Source organism: Lutra lutra, chromosome 7 (genome assembly GCF_902655055.1).
Source record: "Lutra lutra chromosome 7, mLutLut1.2, whole genome shotgun sequence".
Taxonomy (NCBI): Eukaryota; Metazoa; Chordata; class Mammalia; order Carnivora; family Mustelidae; genus Lutra; species Lutra lutra.
The window spans coordinates 145,302,688-145,328,500 of record NC_062284.1 but is presented as its reverse complement, the minus strand read 5'-3'; the positions used below and the strand labels follow the sequence as shown (position 1 = coordinate 145,328,500).

General features: G+C 43.6%; 1 protein-coding gene across 7 annotated transcripts in view; it reads right to left on the bottom strand.

The window, feature by feature from the left end:
* Positions 1 to 214: 214 nt before the first annotated feature.
* MARK3 (microtubule affinity regulating kinase 3) overlaps positions 215 to 25,813 on the bottom strand; it is a 126,153-nt gene continuing 100,554 nt past the window's right edge. For 3 of the 7 annotated variants that reach the window (XM_047738361.1, XM_047738358.1, XM_047738364.1), the window contains 6 exons: positions 21,585 to 21,802; positions 18,458 to 18,561; positions 9,056 to 9,313; positions 4,731 to 4,757; positions 3,331 to 3,375; positions 215 to 759 (listed from right to left, as the gene is read on the bottom strand). In XM_047738361.1, coding sequence (XP_047594317.1) covers positions 414 to 759; positions 3,331 to 3,375; positions 4,731 to 4,757; positions 9,056 to 9,313; positions 18,458 to 18,561; positions 21,585 to 21,802 — 998 coding nt within the window. In that variant the 3' untranslated portion in view covers positions 215 to 413. The remainder of the gene's footprint in view (positions 760 to 3,330; positions 3,376 to 4,730; positions 4,758 to 9,055; positions 9,314 to 18,457; positions 18,562 to 21,584; positions 21,803 to 25,813) is intronic. The other 4 variants (XM_047738362.1, XM_047738363.1, XM_047738360.1 and 1 more) reach the window with 3 other exon arrangements.

Sequence of the window (25,813 nt, the reverse complement as noted above, 5' to 3'; positions counted from 1 at the left end):
AATTCAATATTTTCCTCCTTGGCAATTTTAATGTTTTAGCACCAAATGATCTCCCACAGAGGTACTTGTAACAACTCTGGCTGCCAGTGTAAGGAGATACGTCCATATGCACTACTTCACACGCACAGTCCACGCTCACACCACACAGACAGGAGGCCCGTGGCGATGATGTCACACGCTGACTTTCAGGGCAATGGAAATAAGACAGAGGGCACGCGTGTCACACGTCTTTAATGTAGTGCATTCGTAGAAAAAAGGCCAGCTTCCGCTCCCAGGCGTGCTCTCGTCCTTATATTTTAATATCATGATTTAGAAGATGCAGACGTTATTACCTAAATATTATTCTATACATTTCCATCAGTGTTCAGGAAAACACTTAAAATTGCTACTTAATTTACACTGTAATTACTGGGTTACAGCTTTAGCTCATTGGCAATTTTGGAAGCAATATTTTTGAAAGCTATGGATGTCCCTGATATCCGCTTAAACCGGACCCCGTTCAGAGACAGTCTTGGCAGCTTGCACACCTCCATCTCCCACTGCACGAGGTTCTCCGCGTGCCCGTCACCGTGGACACAGAAGAGTAAGAAGCGCTCTCTCTGCTCGTAGTCACAGTTATTGGCGTCCAGCACTTTGCGGATCTCCCGCATCATGTCACTGGGATCCATGGAACTGGTGGTTTTCATGCTCCAGGTAAAGCGCAGGGAGCGAGGTTTTGCTTCCTTGTTTTCATCCTTTTGCTCGGCAGATACGTTGCGACTGAAATGCACAGAGGCAGCTTTATTTTTAATTGCACAGAAAAACCAACCTTTTATAGTCCAGCTAGTTTATAATCAACATCTTTGCTCTAACAGAATAACTGACCCCCACACTTCTCTTGCATAGGCTCCCATGTGGTGATCTGCTCCTTTACTGAGAAGCATTCCTCTAGTACTCATCCCCCCCTTTCAAACCATGACCCACGCAGGCAAAGCTCTACCTGGCTGGAAAATCTTTGCCGGCCATCTATACTTAATAACATGAAGAAAACAATCTATTAAACAGAATCCCTGGGACTCAGGTGAAGGACAGAGCTGAGCATGTTTCCAAGAAGAGCCCAGATTTCCCCTCCAGGCTGACTGCAGGTGGCAAGGAGCTGGCAGGCCGCCAAAGGCCCAGCTTAGGGAGGCGGGGTCAGCAGGCCAGCCTCCGGCTCTGACCAGCACGGCTGCCCCTGCACCATCACTTCTCCTGTTGGGTCGGCTCTTCATAACCTTCACTCAGGATAGCCAGGGCCTCCACATAGTTCAAAATCACCTTCCCCACAGGTGGCCCCTGATGCTGTGTATACAGTGGGAGGGCGGGCGGGGGGCTTTCTCCATTCCCTCCACCTACCTCAGTATTTTTCCTGCCGCTTTGTTAAACCGCTAATTCTATGGTTAAAAATAATTCTTAGATGACATTATCTTACTACTGAAGCAGAAAAATGAAATGTTAAGGCCTATTTGCTGAAGAGCAGAGCACTCCAACAACGGATTTGAATGCAACCTCTATTGACCCAGAGTAGAAGGGGTGGTCCGAACATCTACAAGGGGATATCACAGTGGTGCCCCTGGCACAGTTCTCTAGAAAGTCCATGACTTTCTGAGTCTACCATATTTTGCTCCTCGTGGCATTTAATCATCATTGCTACAAACTTTTATTTACACTCTTTTAGTTATAGGACAATGCCTGACACTCTTGTGTATTAAAAACACCCAGTACATGCATGTTAAAAACACTTCATCCTATGGCAAATTCATCAGAGCTGAGGGTGGACCACAGGTTTACTATGCACGTGGCTGCCCATGTGGTGGCAGAATATTCAATTTAGTTAAAAATCCATTCAAACTGGTCAGAAGCTTCCTACGTACAAAATGCTGTATTAGGCACTAAATAGGTTACAAAAATGAACAAAAGCGCTCAAGCTAAGTTGGGGCTGGGGGAGGGAAGACTGCGACCAACTCAAGGCAACAGCAGTAGTACAGGAAAGGTATGAACAGTCCACAGAGGGTGGCAGGACAGACAGGTGGAGCCCTCTAAAGGGAGGAGTGCAGGCGAATGAGGAAATGGCTTCCAGGAGGGGTGGCTTCTGAAAAGAGCTACCAAGAATGATGGGATTCCAATACACGGGGGGCGGGGATATGTCATAAGGGAAGGTGAGGATGTATGGAAAGCACAGAGTATGTTGAGTGTACAGATGGACTGGAACTGGGGGCACAGCATCACCCCCACAAAAACCGCTGAGTACCTGTGGCAGACAAACTCAGGACAGCTGGAGCCTGCTCAAGGCTGGCACGGGCAGGCCTGGGTTGGGAGTGACGTCTCAGCTGGGGTAGGGGTGAGGCTGGGAGAGGCCAAGGCTGTTAAGGCAACCCAGGGCAGATCAGGCAATGGGGCCACTGCAAGTTTTCATTCAGAAAAGTCCCATGATCAGAGCTGAGCTTTAAAAAGACCAGCAGGAGAGCAAATGGGCTCACAGGGACCTGAGACAGCATGTTGGTAACTGGTATCGAAAGGGCCTAAGTGGACAAGATCTGCAACCACGGAGGCCTGTCTGAGCCTGACTGGTGAACTCCGCCAACTTCCAAACCTGTGTAATGAAATACGAAATGATCTACAGAATGTAAAAGCAAATTGCTTGACTACATAATCATTCTTAAACATCTAATTTAAGGGGTGCCTGGGGTGGCTCAGTGGGTTGAGGCCTCTGTCTTCGGCTCGGGTTGTGATCTCAGGGTCCTGGGATTGAGCCTCGAGTCGGGCTCTCTGCTCAGCAGGGAGCCTGCTTCCCCACCCTCTCTCTGCCTGCTTCTCTGCCTACTTGTGATCTCTCTCTCTCTGAGTCAAGTAAATAAATAAAATCTTAAAAAAAAAAACAACATCTAATTTAAGACACGAAAATTCTCCTCAATATTCCGCTTTCATTCTTTGAGACCAGAATCATGCAGGAGTTATGGACACGTCAACAGTGCTCCTACTGACTCCCAGAGCTACTTTCAGGCTGTCAGTGCCCAGGCAGGAGGGCCCCATATTTCAACACCCAAACACCAGTGGAAAGCCTGAGTCAGGCTGGGAGGTGGAAGGCTTTCACCAGCGGTTAGCCATGGCACTCTGGCGCCCTCAAGTGGCCACTGGGAGGCGGCAGCAGTGACACTGGTGCTCCAAGAACCACAGAACGCGGACCTCACCAAGCAATCCTACATTGACAGCAGGCATATGATGCAGGACATTCAGAAAAGAGCATCGTTTCTGCCACACACACAAGGTAAATACCTATAAAATATTTTAAGTAAAAATCATTTCCCTCACCTTGAGCCCTCATATCTCCCGTTCCTCTCATATTCAGTTGGAAGCCTCAACGAACAGAATGCAGAAGCACAGAGAAGTGGGAAAGAGAAAAGAAATCTTACAGACCAGTACACGACCACCCATATACAAATACAGATGTCATGAAATGAACAAATCCAAAGCAGTTCAGGTCACCGGCTGTGCTTGTTAAACTCGTCCCGTCAAGGGGGTGACTTGGCCCACACCATCCTTCTCCATGCGTGCTCGCAGGTGGGGTGGGGGGCCCCGGCTGCACACCCGCATCACATCCGCAACAGGTACTCTTGCCTGGCTCTGGAACTGGAAATATTCTGACTTTTTAACCCCTGCCCCAAAGTGTAATGGGTTTTAACTAAAAGGAAATGAATTCTATCAGTTAAATCCTACCTCCAACTACCAAATTTCCTGTGCAAGGAAAAATTTGGCAACTGGGAAGATTAAAAAACAATCACGTGGTGGAATTTCCCTTAGAAAGAAAGCGCTCCTCCCACAGTTTTAACAAAGAGCTCACGTTCACACAGCTTTTCAGTGATCCACTGACCTCATCAACACACAGACCCCCATAGCCTGGCTTTCTGGGCACAGGTGGCCCAAATGGCAGATTTTCTGCCTCATTCCCTGTGCATTCCAAGACAGTGAGCAACGTTTTTGTTCTCTTGACTTATCATCATCAAAAAATAATCATCTGGTAGGAATATATAAGATTTACCACATGCTTTCAGTAAAGTAGTAAGGCCTGCTTCCTTCAGTGGTTGGTGGAAAGCAGGTTTTAGACAGAATACTATTTACTCTTCAACTCTGAAAATATTAAAACTTTTCTGCTGTAAGCTGTCCACATCTTTATTTCTGAAAACCTCAAACCAAATGAGGCTATAGGTTTGAATTTTGTGCTTGCTTCGCATGTAAAAATATTAGCTAATTTCCCAGTCATTTTAAAGTGTTTTGCTAATTCAATCCTTCATGGTATAAAAGATGGCAACAGTTACCACTTACCTTCTGCGGGCTTGAGGCCGATCAGTAATTGTACATTAATATTACTGAACAACTCATTCTTCAAACAGAAGCATGCTAAGTGTTATTAGTATGAAGACAGAATTATTTGGATGCTAAATAATTCTAGCAAAGAAAGAAAATGCACAGAGCATGCACAGGCCTACTGTTACATGGGTGCCACAGTCCCTTTACAAATGCCTGACAGAGTTAATTGATTTCTTTCCAAGGTTTCCTTACAAAGAAATAAGTATTTAGTTCTGAGCAGAAAGTTTAGTTTTTAAGAAAACAAAACAAAACAAAAACAAGGCTAGAAAGCCAAACCTGATGTTAATTGCAGGAGCCATTTTGGGGTAAGGATTGGAAAAAAAATGTGTATATATAAATCCTACCTTTTGATAAACCTGAATGACATGTTTCTAAAAGAAATTAAGCCAAAAAAAAAATTAACAAAAATGACTTGCACAAATTAAATAGAAAATCTAGTCAATTATAGAGAGAAAGAAAAACAACAACTAAAACAGGGCTCCTCTTCTAATGAACAATGGAACAGAGACATTTGTTGAAAAAGTAAAATTACAGGTAACTGAGTTATGTAAAAATCTGTACTTGTAAGAAAAATTCAGCAGTAAATATTGACATTAGTTGTAATTAAATTTATTTAAGGGTTTCTCAGATAGATATACTTTAAGATGATAAAATCCAACATCCTGTGTTAAAGAAGTGACAGAAATCATCTGCAGTACGCTAAAGTAAGAGGGTAACACCTCTCGATCCTCTTGAGAATGTCTTAGAAACAAAAACCTCACCTTCTTATATAACATTAAAAATTTCATTTAAAAATGTTCAACCATTAAGAGAACCTTTACTTATCTCAGGAAGATGATTTAAACATTCACAGAATGTCTATTACAGTGTAGGACATAAATCACTTTTTAAGAAAAAACTAAGTGATTGGGATTTAAAATGAAGCGGACTTTTCAGAGTTTTAGATGGCAAAATGAATGGATATTAAATGATAAGATAATGGGGGTTTCAACTGATGTTTTATGGAATAAACTGGAAGAGCTGTATTTGGAAGGGGCTTTGCTCATTAAAAATTAAGGAGATGCTTACTTAGGCTGTTCTGAACAGAATCTGACAAAGAAATTCCAAACTACGAGTCGGGCTTGCATGATCATGTGGTCAGCATTCCTGGGCAAGTGCAGGCTGGCTCACCTACGATTTCTGCAACCTCCCAGTTCTGTGACTAAACACAGGGTTCAGTCTGCGTGAACGAAGGGATGAAGGCCTTGGACTTGTTCTTCTAACATGGATAAGCTGGCACTGCCTCAGATACAACCAGTTAAAAAACATCTAACTAGTGCTGATGCCAGCCAACCACTTCGTAATCAAATCAGAAGCGGTACACAGCAGGGTTACACGTAGTAGAGAAGATCATGCACATGAGAGTACTTTGTAAATAATTAAGCACTACATAAATATAAGGCAGGAATTATGCAAAAGATTATTTTAGTTGAAAACTGATTAAAAGGTCTTTAAAATGTATTTTCATTTCCCAATTTTCTACCTGAGGAAAGTCAGGGTTATTGGTCCAGTGCCATGGGACTGTTTTTCTTCACATTTCCTGCCATGAATCCCGGTGGTATATAAAGAGGAGCAGCGGCAGGACTGAGGCTGCACCCAGGGACCCGTGGACCAATCTGAGGCACAAAGAGGCATGAACATCGTGTCTATAGGCTATGAGCACCCTATGTAGGCCGGGCCTGCCCCCAGGATGGGACAGCCCCACTCCTTCTGACTACCGACAATGGCTGGAGAGCACACAGCTCTCTGAAGCCCCACATACCCAGGGCAGAGTCAGAGCCAAGAGCAGATGCAGACCTTCTGGTGCCAGCTCTCCTCCCACCAAACCTCAGCAGTTTCCGATGCAGCACCTACATAAGCGCCCCTGAGCCGCCGCTTTCACAGGTACCAGGACTCTGATCTGCACAGTCATTGTTAGGGCGGGATAAGCAGCCTTCGCTGATCTAACACTTATTTGTGTCAGTGTACCTCTAAAGGACAGTAAACTGAGGCTACAGACCTCAGTGTGCAAACTTTAACAAATAGAAGACTATTTCTGCCAATCTTTAGGGGTAGAAATTGCCTGGAAATGTAAAATAAGATAACCCCTAAGATTTTTCTAAAATTAAACCAAGAAAGCTCAGTCTCCAATTTTAATTCAAAGACATGAAATAAACTACATTAGAAAATGAGGGACAAGGATCCACACTGTCCCTGACAGCCCTGCAGGGCAGCACACACAGCAGACTGAAGGGCCTCTTCTGGAGGCACAGACCTGGCTCAGCAACTTTTGGGTGTATAACTTTGAACATGTGCCTTAAACTCTCTGAACCTCATCTCCCACGTGGTCCTACAAAATCGGGATAATATCTATCACGCAGGCAGACTGTGAAGGAGATTAAACGAATGTACGAGAATGTGTGCATAGCCATGTGCATCTTTATCAACGTAAAACAAGTACATCTCTGTAAGTCTATAGACATCTGTTCACCTTAGCACTCGATAAGCAATCAGTAAACGTTAGCTATGCTACCTGTAACGATGATAGCATTAGGATGACCAAAAAAGAGCACAAAGTAACAAATAAATTCAAGGATATTCTTGATATGTAAGGTTTTATTTAAAGAGCCCATTACAGACTGAAGTGTGAAGACAAACAGCGGCTTGTCCTGCAACTAGCTCGGACAGATCTGACTGGGTGCGTCCCCACCGCACCCAGGGCTCTCCCAGTGTATACCGCCAGTCAGCAGTAAGCCAGGCCAGGGAGCTAACAGCCGGCAGGACGGTAAGTGGCTCTTTCCCCTACCACCTGAGTTTCAGAGGCAGATTCCATTTCAGTTTAGCCCACAAGGAAGAAACTAGGGAACAGAGAGGCCTGGGACAGTCCATAGGATAACCCTGAAAGGGAGGAAGAAATTATTCTGGAGGTCACCAGACCCTTCTTGGATTCAGCTCCCTGCTTCTCTTACTGGTCCCAAGTGGGTGCCCCAAACCTGGCAAAGTCCTTTGGACCATTCTACTCTTCTGCCCAGTTGGGAACAGGGGGTCTCAGCAAAGGGGTAGAGTAAGAGGCTGGACTGTAACTTCTGGCCCCCCTCTGACCTCCAATCAATGATAAGAGAGAGCAGAAGTCCTCTCTAATCTGGTCGCCAGTGTCCTGACAACAAGCAGATTATCTGGAGAAAGACAGCTGAATGTGACTCGGCTAAGTTCAGGTGATTGATTTAAAAGAATGTAACATTACTGGAGGAATTAAGGAGACTGAAAAGTGGGATCTGGCTTATAGGTTAAATACCAAAGATAGCAGGAAACACAGCAGCCAGCTAGTGAGCCACAGGGAATATGGAGAAACAGAGGAGGGGGGTGCCAGCCTATCAGACTCTGTTGTTCTGAGTAAAATAAAAATGATGCATAAGAGGGTCTGCGACACGGAGAGCTGCAGGATGCCCTGGACATACTAATCCACAGTGAGGCTGGACTTTTTTTTTTTTTTTTTTTTTAAAGATTTTACTTATTTATTTGAGAGAGAGAGAGAGAGAGAAAGTGAGAGAGAGCAGAACCTGAGGGAGGGCAGAAGGAGAGGGGGCAGCAGACTTCCCACTGAGCAGGGAACCTGATGCCGGACTCAATCCTACGACCATGGGATCATGACCTGAGCTGAAGGCAGACACTTAACAGACTGAGTCATCCAGGTGCCTGTGAGGCTCAATTTTTGAGAAACTCTTCTGGGAATCCTGAAAGTACAGGGGCATTCAGGTCTCCTGAGTATGGTCCCAGCTAATGGTGCCTCTGCCTGTGTGCTTATGGTGCATAGAGGCACTTTTTCTTCTTCCTCTTACAGCAGTCAATGATTCTAAGCCTTTGCAGCCTCCAGATTAGGTTATGGAAATAAAGTTCAAAGTACCTAAAGGGAAAAAGGATTTTTATAGACCACAGATGCTAGCTTCTTGCTGAGAAGAAATCAGGAATTTTATCTGCCAAACTATATGTTTAAGCAAGTTACCTTGTTCTTACTATAACTTACTGACAGAGAGAACAGTTTTGAGATTTAGACCTTCGGAAACTTAGTGTTCTTCAATGACAATGACAGGAGGTGAGAGAGGTAAGAGAAGAAATGTCTCTCTCCTCCATGTCCAGACCACATGTTGTCTCCAGCAGCGACTGCCCCTGGAGTGCCAGCCTGTACTGGAGGTGGGGTTTTACTGAACTGCAGTAAACATGCCATGTGGACAGAAGTGTGCAACAGCCTCCCTAGTGCTGGAGGACTTGTGGTGCTGTGAAGATTCTGAGCTCTGTAATTCCTACTCCAAAAGGTTTTAAAGTATAAAGTTCTATATATAAACCAGAAAAACATGAGCTAAAGACAAAGCGAAAGGTGCCTGGGTGGCTCAGTTGTGGTAAGCCTTTGCCTTCGGCTCAGGTCATGATCCCAGGGTCCTGCGATCGAGTCCCGCATTGGGCTCCCTGCTCAGTGGGGAGCCTGCTTCTCCCTCTATTCTTCTGCTTGTGATCTCTCTCAGCAAAAAAAAAAAAAAAAAGGTTAAAGACAAAGTAAAAAAAGTATTTGGGTAGTTGCTTCACACAACAGAGAAGACGTTTCTCGTTTTGCTCTTATATTTGCTCCAAACCACCAGCACAACCCAGCACTTACCTCCTTGTGAGTTTTGAAGTTAATTTACTAAAAAGATTAGTGGAGCCTCGGCTTCGAGTCTGTGACAATGGTGTGGCTTCGTGGGACAGGCTGGGTGAGGCAGGCGGGCCATTATACGTGGCAGTCCGCCGCTCCCGGGGCTGGCCATGGAAAGTGCTGCGACTGGCTGTGCCCCGTGGGAAGCGGAGTCGGTCTGGCGTGGCTGCGCTGCTGACACTGTGCGTCGAGGCAACTGGAGTCCTCGGATCAGGAATAGTGCTAGAAGATCAGAACAGAACAGTCTCACATCTTTGTTCACAAAAGCCCAGCTTTGTGGCAAACATGGCACACAAAAATCTACAATATACCTCTTATATATGGTGGAAAAAAACAGTTATAATAAATGTCTAGACCCACGGGGGTATTTTATAGGGTTCAGGACCAAAAGGGAAGCTAAACAGGAGGGTATCAAATAAATAGTATATAATGAAACAAGCCTCATGGGGTTTAAGGTAATAGGACGTACATATTTTCAAGGACAAGATAAATGCAGGGAAATTCTAGGACAAAGGAATGGCTAACTCAAGCTTTTTCCCTTTGCTTCCTTCTCAAAGTTGCTTACATGCAGAGAACCTTGCCAATATAAAAGAAACAGGCTATGCAGGTGAAATCGAAGAATAGGCAACTAAAACATTTTAGAAGCACACAAACACGAATGGCACGTTTACTATCAGATCCCACATGCTAAGAGCACTGTAGAGAGGAGGGGGACTGCTTAAACCCTTTGCAGTATGCAAAGGCATGAAGACACACATAGATGACCAAGGACACCATGACACAGGATGCACTTAACTAAAACCACACACAGGAAGGGTACTTTGCGCACAAGAGTAACGACCCGTGGACTATAAATCCACAGCACAGCATGGAGCAGCGGCGGGCACACACGAGTCTCAAGAGGAATGTGCAGTTGTCTTACACAGCCTTGCTGTTATCTCCTTCACTGTCTACTGGAGGTACCATCATCGTGGGGTGCCCAGAGGCTGACATGGACATCGACTTCTGATGTCTCAGCCGACAGGTGGAAGCTGTGGCACAAACTGAAGCAGGGCTATAGCTGCTAAGCGAACGGTTCTGTCAGGCTGGGAGGGGGTTTGGGTTCAGGCAGAGGCAGAAACAACAATATGATGGCGCAGTGACAAAAAGAGCGACCTGCTACTTAAAGCACACACTTTCCTCCCCAAACCATCTCATTTTTGCCTTAGAACAAAAATCTCTTAACCCTGTTTTAGGGATTCAGCAGCAATTACTAACCTGTAGCTGCTTTTTTTCCAAACAGTAAAAGATTTATTAGCTTTAAAGAAGAAAAATGACATCTTGTTTGAATATTTTTATGAGAGGGGCAGTGTCTTCTAAGCTGTGTACAAAACCAAGTCTCTCCCGAAAGAGAGGCCTCCATTCCAACTAGAGTGGTCAAGTGAACCCACAACGTGAGCACACTGTGCCCCACCTGCTCTCCCAGCGCAGACGTAGTTTAAATGGACTAGTAAAAGGAAAGGAATAGTAACTAGGTGCATTTATCCAAGGGTCCTATGCTGTTTAAAGACAGATGAGAATCTTCCTATGCAAAGGGCATTCACTTCTTTATAAACAAGTCAAAATCCCTACGGGGTCAATAGAGACCCTTTTTTCAAGGCAGAAAATCTAGCAAGAGTAATTCAACTGCTCGCAGACAAAGAAACAGAGCAACAGACGTGGCTGTGGACCCCGGCGGCTTCACCTGGCCCGGAGTGAAGGAGCCTTACCATGGCCACGCTGCTTCTTAATTCCAGCTCAGTCATCCTGTCCTTGTTCCAAAAGAGGCAGTTTCTCTCCTCTGAGGTGAGCCAGGGATTCAGAATTCTGATCCTGCGCATCAGTCTGTACACCCTCCCCACCTCTACCCCAGGGTCTCCCCACACAAGGTCTTCCCTCCTGTCCCACACTGGCCTATACCTTAGCACCTGTCTTCACTGGTCTCCTGGCCTTCACTGGGCGCTCATGGGCTATAGCCTTTCGAAAGCACACTGTCTCTTCAGGACCAAGTTCAAACCCCTCAAACTCCTAGTTGCACCCTCAGGCACCCACAGCCCAGCCCTGGCTGCATCTCCAGGCTCTACCTTCTACTGTTACCTCTGGGAACCTGACTTTTGGAAGCTCCTATCATGTGCAATCCCTTGGTCATATATCAGGTCAAATAACTTTCATAGAACTATTCTCTGTGCCTGGAGAACAAGCACCTTCGATTGTCATCAAAATTTAACGCAGTCACCCTTTCCATGAAGTTTCCCCTGATGCCCTCTCCCATCAGCAGCAAATCACCCCCTTTTATATTACCTTCATCTGCTACTATGCCCCATATTATATCACAGCGGCCCTTCCCTGCTAGACTGTCCTGCAAGCATGGTGCTCAATAAATGCTCTCCTCACTGAAAAGGTAAGTTCGGGAGTCCCTGGCGCTCTGACAGTCGTGACTGGGGGGGGGTGAGGAGATGTGTCTATAATAAATTTCTCAAGAAGATAATGTGTCCCTGCATTTTTGAGAATTCTGTCTTCTGACTTGGGAGAAGGGCTCTAATATAGTCACAGAAGAATTGGAAACAAATGCCTTATGAAGATAAAGACAGATTCGGTTTCATGTTTTTGCCATTCAGCATCGACTCTTTCTCCCAGGCCAGCGACACTTGAATTCCGCTGTGGGGGAAACAAGCTCTGAGGCTCTGGACTCAGACTCCACCCCAGACTCTCCCAGCCACTCGGGCCAGTGACAGACTGGCCAGAACCACACCAGCACGGACCCAGAGCCAAGCCCAGGGCTTCTGTCTGAGGAGAGCTCAGTGTGGGAAGATGCCAAGCCGAATGCTGCTGAGCCCAACCAGGAAACCCCTACAGAGAAAGCGGAATCAGGACACGGACCCTGACTCCTGCCCTGTACTTTTTTAGTTATAGGAACTCAAAAGATACACTTTTCAAAAAAAGATTTATGTGAGAGAGTGTGAGAACATGCGAGGGGTGGGGGACAAAGAGAGGAGCGAATCCCAAGCAGACTCCCCACTGAGCATGGAGCCGGACGTGGAGCTCAATCTCACAACGCTGAGATCACAACTGACCCGAAATCAAGAATCGGTTGGCGCTCAACTGACTGAGCCACCCAGGTGCCCCTGATTCAACTCTTTTTATTTTTATTTTTTAAAGATTTATTTATTTATTTGACACAGAGAGATCACAAGTAGGCAAAGCAGCAGGCAGAGAGAGCAGGGGAAGCAGGCTCCCCGCTGAGCAGAGAGCCCGATGCGGGGCTCGATCCCAGGACCCTGAGACCATGACCCAAGTGGAAGGCAGAGGCTTAACCCACTGAGCCACCCAGGAGTCCCTCAACTCTTTGAAGACTAGTCAAGTGCAGTAGTGAGAAGCGGAGGGAAAACAGCAGAATAAGGAGTGATTCAACTATCTGAGAAATGCTTGTTTCTCATACATATAAACATACATATACATATATATATACACACAACTTCATTTTTAAACAAGTTACAGATAAATACGATTGTCTTTTGTGCTCTATTATCTTTTTTTTTTTCAAAGATTTTATTTATTTATTTGACAGAGAGAAATCACAAGTAGGCAGAGAGGCAGGCAGAGAGAGAGGAGGAAGCAGGCTCCCTGCTGAGCAGAAAGCCCGATGTGGGGCTCGAACCCAGGACCTGGGATCATGACCTGAGCCGAAGGCAGCGGCTTAACCCACTGAGCCACCCAGGCGCCCCTGTGCTCTATTATCTTTTTAGGGCAAGTCAAGGGTCAACCCACTTGATGCCTCTGCCCAGCTGCTAACATTCTCTTGCTCAAATTGGGAGCTAGGATCAATGCATGCATTAAAAGCAAGGGAAGAAAGGATGATGGGTTGTCTGGCTTCTTCCCTGGAGAATATGAATGATCCCAAAGACCTGAAGAAGGAAAGAGCTTTTAGTCAGCATACAGAGCAAGAAGATGCCTGATCTACTCCCTGCCAAGGCACCCCGCTCAACGGCTGGACTGTGTAGGGAAGACCTATAAGGCACATAAGCATGGCAAGACTGGATACTTTGCAGCAAAACAGTGACCCTCCTTAAAGTTATAAACCTTTCTCAAAAGGAAAGTGTAAGGGGCACCTGCGTGGCTCAGTCAGTTGAGCAGCCGACCCTTGATTTCAGCTCAGGTCGTGATCTCAGGGTCCCGAGATCAAGCCCCACGTGTGGCTCCGCCCTCAAGGTGGAGTCTGCTTCTCCCTCTCCTTCTGCTCCCCCTCCATAGCTCTATCTTCTCTCTCTCTCTCTCAAACAAATAAATAAAAGCTTTAAAAAAAAAAAAAAAGGAGGGTGGTTGCCGGGTGGCTCAGTGGGTTAAAGCCTCTGCCTTCAGCTCAGGTCATGATCTCAGGGTCCTGGGATCGAGCCCTGCATCGGGCTCTCTGCTCAGCCGGGAGCCTGCTTCCTCCTCTCTCTTTGCCTGCCTCTCTGCCTACTTGTGATGCCTGTCTGTCAAATAAATAAATAAAATCTTTTTTTTTTTTTTTTATTTTTTTCAGCATAACAGTATTCATTATTTTTGCACCACACCCAGTGCTCCATGCAATCCGTGCCCTCTACAATACCCACCACCTGGTGCCCCCAACCTCCCACCCCCCAAAAATCTTTTTTTTTTTTTTTTAAAGATTTCATTTATTTATTTGACAGACAGAGATCACAAGTAGGCAGAGAGGCAGGCAAAGAGAGAGAGAGGAGGAAGCAGGTTCCCCGCTGAGCAGAGAGCCCGATGCGGGGCTCGATCCCAGGACACTGGGATCATGACCTGAGCCGAAGGCAGAGGCTTAACCCACTGAGCCACCCAGGCACCCCTAAATAAATAAAATCTTAAAAAAAAAAAAAAAAAAAAAGTAAGTGTAAGTTGATATTTCATTGTAAATTTTTAAATTTTTGACACACTAATCCTGAAAGAAATTAAATGAATTATTTTAGAAATTTAATCCCTGTCACTTCACGAGTTTCACAAACCAAGCAACAAGACATGTGGGGTTTTTTGTTTTGTTTTGTTTTTGTTTTTACTTCTACAGTAGGCTTAGAGCCTTGATTTAGGAAACAGTAAACTCACTAAATGTCTTTTGAGTTTCAAATTTGTACAAAGTCACAAAAAAAAATTTTTTTTAAGATTTTATTTATTTGACACAGAGAGAGATAGAGAAAGAGGGAGCGAGCGTGCAAGAGTGTGCACACAACCAGGGGGAGCAGCAGGCAGAGGGAGAGGGAGAAGCAGGCCCCCTACTGAGTCAGGAGCCTGATGTGGTGCTCAATGCCAGGACCCTAGGATCATGACCTGGGCCGAAGGCAGACGCTTAATCAACTGAGCCACCCAGGTGCCCCTTAAGTCACAAAAATTCTGTTTACAACAGACAACCCCAATATCACACTGGGCTGTATATTCTAAAAGGTCATCATGTTGGTTGCTGAGAAAACTGGACAAAGTGTTACCAACCAAAAAGTGCTAAAAATGGTGATTATATTTAATAGATTAGTCCATAATCATCTACATCAGCAAAACAGCAGCTGCATTACATTTTTAGAATTTCTGGGCCCAAGGAAAAACCATTTTCTTTTTCAAAAGATTTTATTTATTCATGAGAGAGAGAGAGAGAGAGAGAGGCAGAGGCAGAGGGAGAAGCAGGTTCCCTGGAGCCCAATGCGGGACTTGATCCCAGGAGCCTAGAATCATGACCTGAGCCAAAGGCAGATGCTTAACCGATTGAGCCACCTAGGCGCCTGGGAAAACCAATTTCAAACCTTAACCAGCAGAAATAGCAGCAAATAACCTGTTTCTGACAACTCAAGTTGTACGAGATTCTTGTTAATCTGACTGCTCCGTATTTATGTCTGATTGTCTTTTTTGGAAACTCTACTCTACCTACAGTTACTAAAGGATAGGTATTTTGAATTCGTTTGATATGACATTTATGCCATATTGGAACACTGATACGGAATGTTTTGGTTGCTGATTCAAACCACATTCAGTAATTGGGCAAAGGCAGAATTAAAAAAATAACCAAAAGAGGGGCGCCTGGGTGGCTCAGTGGGTTAAAGCCTCTGCCTTCAGCTCGGGTCATGATCCCAGGGTCCTGGGATCGAGCTCCGCATCGGGCTCTCTGCTCTGCAGGGAGCCTGCTTCCTCCTCTCTCTCTGCCTACTTGTGATCTCTGTCTGTCAAATAAATAAATAAAATCTTAAAAAAAAAAAATATATATATATATATATAACCAAAAGATACATGTGTGAACTTTCTCTGCTCAATCCCTGTACCTTGATTCAGGACAAAGGGATAAATGGATGAGATAATAGAGACACTTTACAATTTTAAAATCTTACCTAGAATATCAAATACCTAAAACTTCTCTGAAAAGATTCTGTTGTGCTTTATTATAACTATATCACACTGTTTCTTTGGGGGCCCTCAACTGAACACCTCAATTGTCTCTGGACATATCTAAAAGTATAAGAAAGAGCAGGACAGAGTCCATGTTATGTGTGTAGGTTAGCAAAATAATGAAGAAGTCAGTGTAAACTAAGACACTCAAGACATTCTTGACACTCCCATCTGAATGGTTTACTGGTACGTCCATCCATAAGCTAGGATGTGTTCAGCATCATGTGTCAGTCTCTGCGCTAACTGGTTTAAAACTCACTGTAAAGAACTACACAATTGTGACACAATCACACAACTGAAGTTGTGGTTACACTCTCTCATGCCTAGTTTATACGGACTGTTCGTCACTGTTGGAAATGGGCCACAGTCAGAGTCTGCCATCAGAAGAAGGCAGAATAACTACATTAGGAGACGTAGCAGAAAGGAAGCTGGATTTTGGCACGCCTGGTGTCAAAACAATGGTCTAACTCAGAAAACAGTTCACATGTACTCAAGCCAAAGTAACAGTTTGCCAAATCCTGTAACTTCTGTTCTTTAAACAACGATTTCTTTATTTTCATACAGCAAAGCTGATAAAATAGAAAGACTACACTGGTAAAAATCAATCCATAAAATTAATTTTAAAATTAAACAATGACATGGCCAATGGGGAGAATTTTAAACATTGTCCCATGCTCACAGCAGGACTTGGACAACAGCACAAGAGCTTGTGTAGGATACACACAGCTTCAGTTCAAACTCGCACAGCCTTTACTAGCCATGCTCACGCTGGAATTCTGCATAAACATACACGCATATAAGAAAAAAGTCCCACATATTCATGGTTAAAAACGAAAATGAAAGTCCTTCTTCAGAAGTTAACAGGGATCCAGGCATCCTGTAGCTCACAGGGATTTTAGTCAAGGAGTCAAAGATCTACATCTCTCTACAGAGAGAAGAAAGGAACTGTCTGGTTAAAAAGTCATCTGGGCACAGAGAAGGAGCAGTGGATCTGATTAAAGACTCAGCATCTACTTTAAGGGTGAGAAAGTTGTAACACTTACTGCCCTAACTGAAAGTAAAAAATATGACTAGTTTGGCATTCAAGCCTCTAATAATTTCCCACAATTTTTCAATGAATTTCTATGATAGAAAGAAAAAGAAAATCCAGATACTATACAAATTTTGGGCCTTGTCTTGAGTGCTTTGACATTGAGACTCTATTTGGCTAAAGATAAAAGACAAAACAAACAACAATAACAACAACAAAAAACCACTTTCAAAAGCAAAGCATTTAAATGACTGAAGCTAATGGAAGCAATGAGGCCTACGCTGGGATAAGGAGAATCAGTCCCACCAGGGAAGGTGTCTGCAGGGAGGACACAGACAGGTAATGACTCCAAAGAAATTAGAGAATTCTTCAAACTATTTCCAAAGAGTGAGTCGAATACTGCAGGAAGGGACAGTTAGAAGAGCATGTGCACACATACAAACACAAGCCAGGAGCAGGGAGTAGTAGATCCTGGTCTTAACAGCCTTTTAAAAAGTCTGACTCTGTACCTCAGAGAACTGTATTTCCTAAAGATCAAGAAGAATCTGGTAGAACAGTTCAATAATTTAGAAGAATTTCTGAAAGGAAGAAGAGTCATGAAGCAACATTTACATTAGAAACTTCTAATTGTCTTCTACTGAGAAACTCTATTAAATAACACTGAACTAGAAGAAATCTGATAGATTTGAGAATGTAAAGGAAAGAAACTTTACCAGAGAATAGACTATTATTAAAATACCTATAAGCTATATAGCACAGCTGCCACACCATACTCAAGTTATTAACAGTTCTTAATCATGAGGAAAAAGACAATGTTAAAACAAATACACATACAGGAATCAGAAAAGAGAATCTTGCAATGTAAATATTTTAAAAGATGCACTGAATAATCCACATAATCTCACACAATAAGCTTTTAGCTTCATGTCAACTCAGAGTTAAGCAGTCTATGGGAGAGGGAAATGACAGTCTGGTTTTGAGGATGGAAGAGGAAAGGAGAATCTTTGCTTAGGCTGCCATGGAAGTTAGCGACCAAACATTTGACTAATGAGATCTACAGGAATCAGAAACCATATGATGCATCTTCAGAAAGTAAATATCAGGAAAAAAGAAAGAAACCATTTTGATGCCAGACATGGGACTGTGACGAGACCAGACAATGTTCAAGTTAGGTGGCCAGGGGACAACGAAAATGGTGGGAATTTACTTAATGGATTTCTACTCCAGAACTTAGCTTGCGCACTGCGGCTTTACCTCACCCCTCTGCATTTAATTTATACACTACTCTCATGGAAAGAAAAGAAGGAAATCCATGCTTGCCTGAGAAACTTGTCCCATAAAGAATATATTTAACTACTCTACCAATCCCAACCTCTTTCTTCTCTCCCCCCGCCCAAAGGATGGTCTTAGGCCCTACTTAATCCCACTTTTCCCACTCAACTTCTCCACTTGGCCCCTCTGGTCACCTGCTGGCCTGTTCCTGAAGGCTCCCCCACCTGCCTCACACTGTGCTTCAGAGGCTTGGCTCCGTGCGCCCCGGGTCCTTATCCCTCCCTGCTTCACCCTTTGTTCAACTTGTTAACGCACACAAAATAATGTCCACTTCCCTACTTGTTACTCTACAACTATAACACAGCTTAAGATGTGTCTCCTATAGGAAAGCTCCCTCATTTAACTCAATCCTTTCCACTACCACACGCACAGCCTGCCAGGAAAACAAGCTCTGAACAAGGACAGGAATTGGAATTCTAGTATCTTGCTAAAAATTTCCATCATATTTAACTTACCGTGAAAGAATACTTACCATTATTATCTGAATTTTGATTATAAAAACTGAGAAGTAAACAACATGCTTCCGTTTCTTTTGGGAAAAACAGATTTTCTTGCAAACAGGTGAGATTTCGTACCTGTTTTCTTTCCCATTCTGAATTACTGAGTGTCTATCGGCTGTAATTCTTTCACTGCACACGTAAGTATTTCGCCGTGTCATTCCACCAGATGCTGTATTACTCTATAAAAAAAAGGGGGGGGTTTTGCCTTTTTACCATTTAGTAATAAGGAGAGTACAATGAGGAAAAACAAGCTATTTAAATACACAAGAGTAATTTAGTCTTTGAATAAACTGACAGTAAGCTCTCAGTGGTACTGGCTAAAAGATCACAAAAGAGGGTGGAGACAACAGCCTCTGCTGTCTCCTGGCAGAAAGAATGAAACCTGGCTATGGTAGAGCAACTCTTAAAAAGCCAGCTATAGGGCACCTGGATGGCTCAGTGGGTTAAGCATCTGCCTTCAGCTCAGGTCATCAGGGTCCTGGGATCGAGTCCCGCATCCGTCTCTCTGCTCAGCAGGGAGCCTGCTTCCTCCTCTCTGTCTCTCTCTCTCTGCCTGATTCTCTGCCTACTTGCGATCTCTCTGTCAAATAGATAATGAAATCTTAAAAAAAAAAAAAAAAAAGCCGGGGGGCGCCTGGGTGGCGCCTGGGTTACACCTCTGCCTTTGGCTCAGGTCATGATCTCAGGGTCCTGGGATCGAGCCCCGCATCGGGCTCTCTACTCAGCAGGGAGTCTGCTTCCCCTTCTCTCTCTACCTGCCTCTCTGCCTACTTGTGCTGTCTGTCGAATAAATAAAGAAAAATCTTAAAAAAGAAAAAAGCCGGCTACAATAATCCATAAATTAGTTCATATATTACTTTAAACAGAGTGGGAAAATAGATATCCACTGTTTTTAAAAGCTAATAATTTTAAAATAAAAATTAAAAAAGGATTAGAAACATAAGGTAAACATACAAATAAAATAAATAGCAAGCATGAGAATAATAAGAGTGAAAAATAAAGGACTAAACATAAGTATTAAAAACTATAAAATTATTCGTAAAGACACAGGGGTAAGTCTGTACAACTTTGCATTACACAGATTCAGAGATATGACACCAAAGGATGAATAACAAAAGTAAAAAAAATTGAGCCCCATGTCAGGTTCCTTCAGGTCATGACTTGAGCCAAAGGCAGATGCTTAACGACTGAGCACCAGGACCCAAGTGCCCCCCAATTTTCTTTTTTTTTTTTTTTTAAGATTTTATTTGTTTATTTGACAGAGAGAGAGATCACAAGTAGACAGAGAGGCAGGCAGAGAGAGAGAGAGGGAAGCAGGCTCCCTGATGAGCAGAGAGCCCGATGCGGGACTCGATCCCAGGACCCTGAGATCATGACCTGAGCCGAAGGCAGCGGCTTAACCCACTGAGCCACCCAGGCGCCCCCCCCCCCCCCTTTTAAAAGATTTTATTCATTTGACAGCGAGAACAGGAACACAAACAGGGGGAATAGGAGAGGTAGAAACAGGTTTCCTGCAGAGCAGAGAGCCTGATGCAGGGGTTTATCCCAGGACCCTGGGACCATGACCTGAGCCAAAGGCAGATGCCCAACGACTGAACCATCCAGGCGCCCCCACACCTATTTTTGAAAAGCTAATGCTTTCAAAATTAAGCAAGGAAGAGGCACTTGGGTGGTTCAGTTAAGCATCTGCCTTTCGGCTTGGGTCATGGTCCCAGGGTCCTGCAATCAAGCCCCATTTCAGGTTCCTTGCTCAGTAGGAGTCTGTTTCTCCCTCTCTCTCCTGCTCCCCCTGCTTATACTCTGTTTTTCTCTCTCAAATAAGTAAAATCTTAAAAAAAAAAAAATTAACCGAGGAAAGGAGTGCTTTTAAAATTAACAAGCAAGGAATTAACAACTACAGAATTTTATCAGATTAAGAAAAATTTTTAAACAAAGAGAAACACAGCCACCTTTAATACAGCATGAGGAGACCACGTACAGGGAAATTCCAGTCTAAAATTTTAGTAACGTTACTTTTTTTCTTTTATAAATAATCAGATAATGCTGGGGGGTGTATCTTCAAAAGGGAGGTATGCAGTTGAGTAGAGCAATAGGGACAGAAAGTCATGAGGGCAGAGGACAGGGTCTTACCTTCCTCTCACAACTCTCAACAAAAGTTGGAGACTGAACTTAACTTGCAGGACTGTGACATGACAACCCAACTTTATGGCATTAGGAAGGCAAAATCAAAAACCTTGCACATAGGGTTTACTCTGATAAAACACAAGGTCAGAGGATGGCAAAGACAAACCCCCTGGGGCCTCTCTATGAGCTCCTATCCCCAGAACAGCACACACAAGAGCCTCTGGAAAAGAGCAGCCGAGCTTCTCCGTGGGCCCCCACACTTTGGGTTTTTTGAGGTAGAGGGAGGGCTGTGCCACTGTTAACTTTGAAGGAAAAATATGTGGTTATTGAATATTCCTAAGACTGTATATCCTCTGGAAATTCGTTCTAAAATTACTTCAAGAGTGTTAAGAATAATAATCACTATATTAGTCAGATAGAACATGTTTCAATTCACAGAAAAGTTCCTGAAACTGAATAGACTGAATTTAATGATTACTACCAACTTAAGGGGGAGATTTGTTAAGGATAGGGATTAAGAGATGGATACAGATCAGCAGTATAATTTTAGGAAATTACCTAACTTTTCTTCATTTTCTCACCTTAAAATTTAGCTAATACATGGAGAAACACTTGCATAGTCCCTGGTAAGCAGTAAGGACTCAGTCAAATGTTTTTTGCATCTGAAGATGCACACATCGCTGGCCCTCAACCAATGAGATCTCCCAGTGTCCGCCACACACTCTGTTAGGCTTCTGTCTGCAGCCGTCTGTCTGCTGTCGTCATTTGGTTTTATTTATTTCCTGGCAGGTATGAGGTATTTCTATTTCTCAGCACCTGATATGACCTAAAGCTCAGATGTTGGTGGAATAACCAGACACAGTCCTTGGCAAGAAAGATCTGAACATTCATCTAGTGGGATGGGGCTCAGCAAGAAACACCTTCAACCCAGGTACTGAAGGTGATCTCTACAGGCTGAGACTGGCCACGGTGGCCTGGTGGGGACAGCACTGTAGATGGATGAGGACAGAGGAACAGAACGTCTAGACTGCCAGAAGCCTACAATCCTAGGAATGCTCTCTAGCTTAACAACACTTACACTAGGGACAGTAGAGCTTTTCTTGCGTTCAGGAATATCGGCCTTATTGGGATTACTTGCGTTCCCAAGCATGGGACTGGCTGGAGCAATTCCCTTTCCTCCAACGGCACTTCCGCTTGATTTCCGGGAAGGAATTCCGTCTTCTTTGAGGTCACTATCTGCAGTGCTGGTCTGACTCCTTTTTGGATATGCCACGACTGAAGGAATAGCCGGTCCAGCTAAAAAGAAGAGTTTACTTTTTAAAAAGTCAGAATACGGTTTTACAATTTATTCTGTGAAAATAAACATATTTTATAAGATGACCTAAGACTGCTATCATCTAAAAAAATACAAGAGAGTAAAATCCTATAATAGGATGTTTCCCGTTCACATATAATGTCTTCCCTATGCAATGAGTTCAATTTGGAAATTTCACTTCCTTGTCCTTTTCAACTTTTCTGAGAGTTCTGGTTTTGTTTGTTTGTTTGCATTTATAAGTTTGTACAGTTGTGCTTCAGAGCTAACTTCAGGGATAGCTGTCCACTGAAAACATCTTCAGAGTGTTACTGTACAGATAAATAATCAAACTAACTTGACGCACATACATCATGCAGAATGAACTGCTTCACCTGGTACATCAGAGTGAAACTTACCCTTTTTTGTATGAGAGATGCCTTCACCTTTGGAACAGAACAGTACAGGTTTATGGGTCATGACTTTTGAAGTTTTATCCTAGATCTTTTTTTTTTTTCTCAAAGATTTTATTTTCTTATTTGACAGAGAGAGACACAGCGAGAGAGGGAACATAAGCAGGGGGAGTGGGAGAAGGAGAAGACGACTCCCTGCTGAACAGTCAGCCCGATGTGGGGCTTGATCCCAGGACCCTGGGATCATGCCCTGAGCCGAAGGCAGACACTTACTGACTAAGCCACCAGGTGCCCCTATCCTGGATCTCTTTTAAAGCACTCATACTTTTCCAGATAAACAGGAATTTGAGTAGACAGGGAAGGGGACACAAGCGGAGGAATGCCACGCTCCTTAAGCAAACAGCAGGGAGGAAGAGGGCAGCAGTTCCCAGCCACACACCCACCCCAGGAGGAGTACATCTAAGGACATCCTGGATGGACAATTAACTGATGTCCTATAAAAAAGCATCTGGAGACTCTGATGGTAGCATAGGAGACTCGGAGTTCAAAGAATTTTGGAAATGAATGCGATAACTAGTATATTCGTTACGTATGTTATTCAGCGGTAATCTTCAGGAATGGCATCAAATGCTCATCATTTATTCTACAGAAGAAACTTTATATTTTAGACCTATTAAACAGGGCTTGGAGTGGGATACAAAAAAGCTACTTCTTGGACAAAAATCTAAATGGTAAATCTATTTAACACTGAATTAGAAGTATACAAAGGTTTGCTTTTATTTATAGGAGGGAAACAACTAAGCTCTGAGTTTGGGAATTTTAACATAAAAAACAAAGAAATAAACAAGCATGGGTTATATTACCCTTAACAGTTATCTTTTTTCTAGACAGCATGAGAGAGCTAAAGACATTCTGCACTTCTAGGGTTGCTGCTGAACTGCTTTGAAACCTGGCTCAGACTGCACCGTCTCGCCAGTGCCACTTGTGTCTGGGAACAGTGAGCTCCACGCACAGTAACCATCAGGGCCACCAACAGTCAAGCCTGAGCAGTTCCGTCTCAAGGCCTGTCCTTTTCCAGCACAGCCACCCTCTCCACCCCAACCTCTAGCTCCCTAAACACCAGCAATCACTGGTCTGGTCTCCATCTCTGGAATTCTCTCTTTTCGAGAATGTTACATGAACAGATCAATTTCATGACACCTTTTGAGATTTTTTTCCCCACTCAGCACGGTTCCCTTGTGATCCGTACAAATGGTTGCATCCATCAATAAACAACCCTCACTAGTGCAAGTTATAAAGAAAAAGGAAATTATCTCATTTTTAAAATATTTTCTTTTAATATTTTCGTATTTTTTATACTCACATCTTCATTTTAAATGGAATCTACCCTTGTATAAGATGTGGGAAATGGATGCAAATTAATATTTTTCTGGTAACTATCATATGCCCCAATACCATTCATTGATTAATAAACCAGGAATTCTTTTTTTTTTTTTTAATAAGACAAAGAACCCTTTAAAAGTCTACTGAAGATCCCTTACCAGAAAAATATGTAGATACATACAGGGGGTCACACAGGTGACCGAAATTAAGAACCACAGGAAAAACTTAAGTTGTAATTTTACAGAGGCAGGTATAAATTGTTGGGATCTAGAAGTAGAGAGATGAGAGGACAAGCTCAAAGCTGGGTTAGCTGCAGGCTTGTCTGCTTTTACTCGGTATCAAGGGGGTGTGCTTTACTAGACACTGTGTATAGAATCTATCCCATTTTTAGCATCTAAGGGAACATAGCCAGAGGCATAACCAAATCTTTCCTTTGCTGACCACTATCTTCATCCCCATAAAAGAATAAAAAACAACACAGAATCGAGTCCGTAGCTTTCTATATACATGGATACATGGACTTCTGGAAATATTCTTTTATGAACTTTTTTTTAAAAGTAGGCTCCACTCCCAAGTTGGGACTTGAATTCACGACCCCGAGATTAAGAGGTACATGCTCTACTGACTGAGCCAGCCAATGGCCCCTCTTTTATGCATGTTTTCATATTAGAGGCTCCAAGAAGGAAGGATCATTATTATTATGAAAAGACGACTCTGTGAGGTAATCGATCAATGGATTAGTGGACAAAGCCACAGGACCCGGGCCCAGAAGTCTGGGGGTTCTACAATAGGTGTTCCCACTTCTATGTAACCTGGGGAGACTTGATGAGCTCTCTTGGTCTTTATCCGTATTGATAAAATGGGGGTTAGGTGAGTGTATGACACCATGTCTAAAGCTCTTTTCAGCTCTAAAATTTTCTGGGCTGGGGAAAAAAGGTATTACCAATCCAAATGGAATACACATACTTAGGGAAGAATTAACTTATTAAGATAGTCACTAGAGATATGAGAAAACTAAAAAACCCCCGAACAAACCAAAAAACCCCTCAAAAACAAACCAATTCCCCCTCACCCCAGGACTTTAGGAATAATTCCCTTTAAACTGGGTGATTTAGAACAATCTGTAGGCATTTTGCTAAATGTCCTGTTGTTCAGAGGCACTGGAAAACCTTTCCTTAATAACTAACCTGAACATGAACAAAGAGAGACCCAGATCAACGCTAGGTTTATAAATGCCACGTGCACATTCATAGGTTACAGGCAAATAAATATGCATGTATACACGCGTGTGAGCACATGCGCACACACACACACACACACACACGCTAGAGTCTCTGGATCCCCACACGTGGGGCTGCCTAGAAGGCAGAATAATTAAGTTTGGTAACCATATCTCTTAGGGTCCAAAGCCTCAAAAAAGATTCATTTCTGAATCTTAAATATTTTAAGATTGAGGGTGTTTACACACATCAACAGCTAGAGTGTGTGGCTGAGAACGACCCAAGTCAAAAATTTAAACCAATGGGGCGCCTGGGTGACTCAGTGGGTTAAAACCTGAGTTTTAACCTGGGTTAAAGCCTTCGGCTCAGGTCATGATCTCAGGGTCATGGGATCGAGCCCCACATCGGGGGTGGAGGGGGGTGGTCTCTGCTCAGCAGGGAGCCTGCTTCCTCCTCTCTCTCTGCTTGCCTCTCTGCCTACTTGTGATCTCTGTCAAATAAATAAATAAATAAAAATCTTTAAGGAAAAAAAAATTAAACCAAGCAAGGCAAACTGGGGTACTATACGTTTTCCAAGGAAGGCCACATATAGCCACATAAATTTAGCTTAAGCAAAACTGAAAACCATTTTCCCAGTTCAAGTGCTCAACTGCCACATGTGGCCAGTGACTACTCTATGGTACAGCACAGATCTAGAACATTTTCACCATTGCAGCAAGTGCTGGACAATGATCAGGAAAGTAAATCCAATGCAGAGGTGGGGAAGAGAGCAAACAGAGGACCAGAGACTGAAGCAGGGGTTCCAGAGGAGTGAGTGTACCAAGGAGATCAGAGCCTTGAGATGTTCATGCCAACATTGGCAGGACTGGTAGGAAAGAAATGCCCTGAAAAGAAATCAAGTCAGTTTCCCATCCCAGGAGGCCTTAAACCAAAGGTTGCTTCCCAAAGTCAGGAGGTCTCTTGTGTAAGGGAAGACTGCAGGGAACATACTGGAATGGTC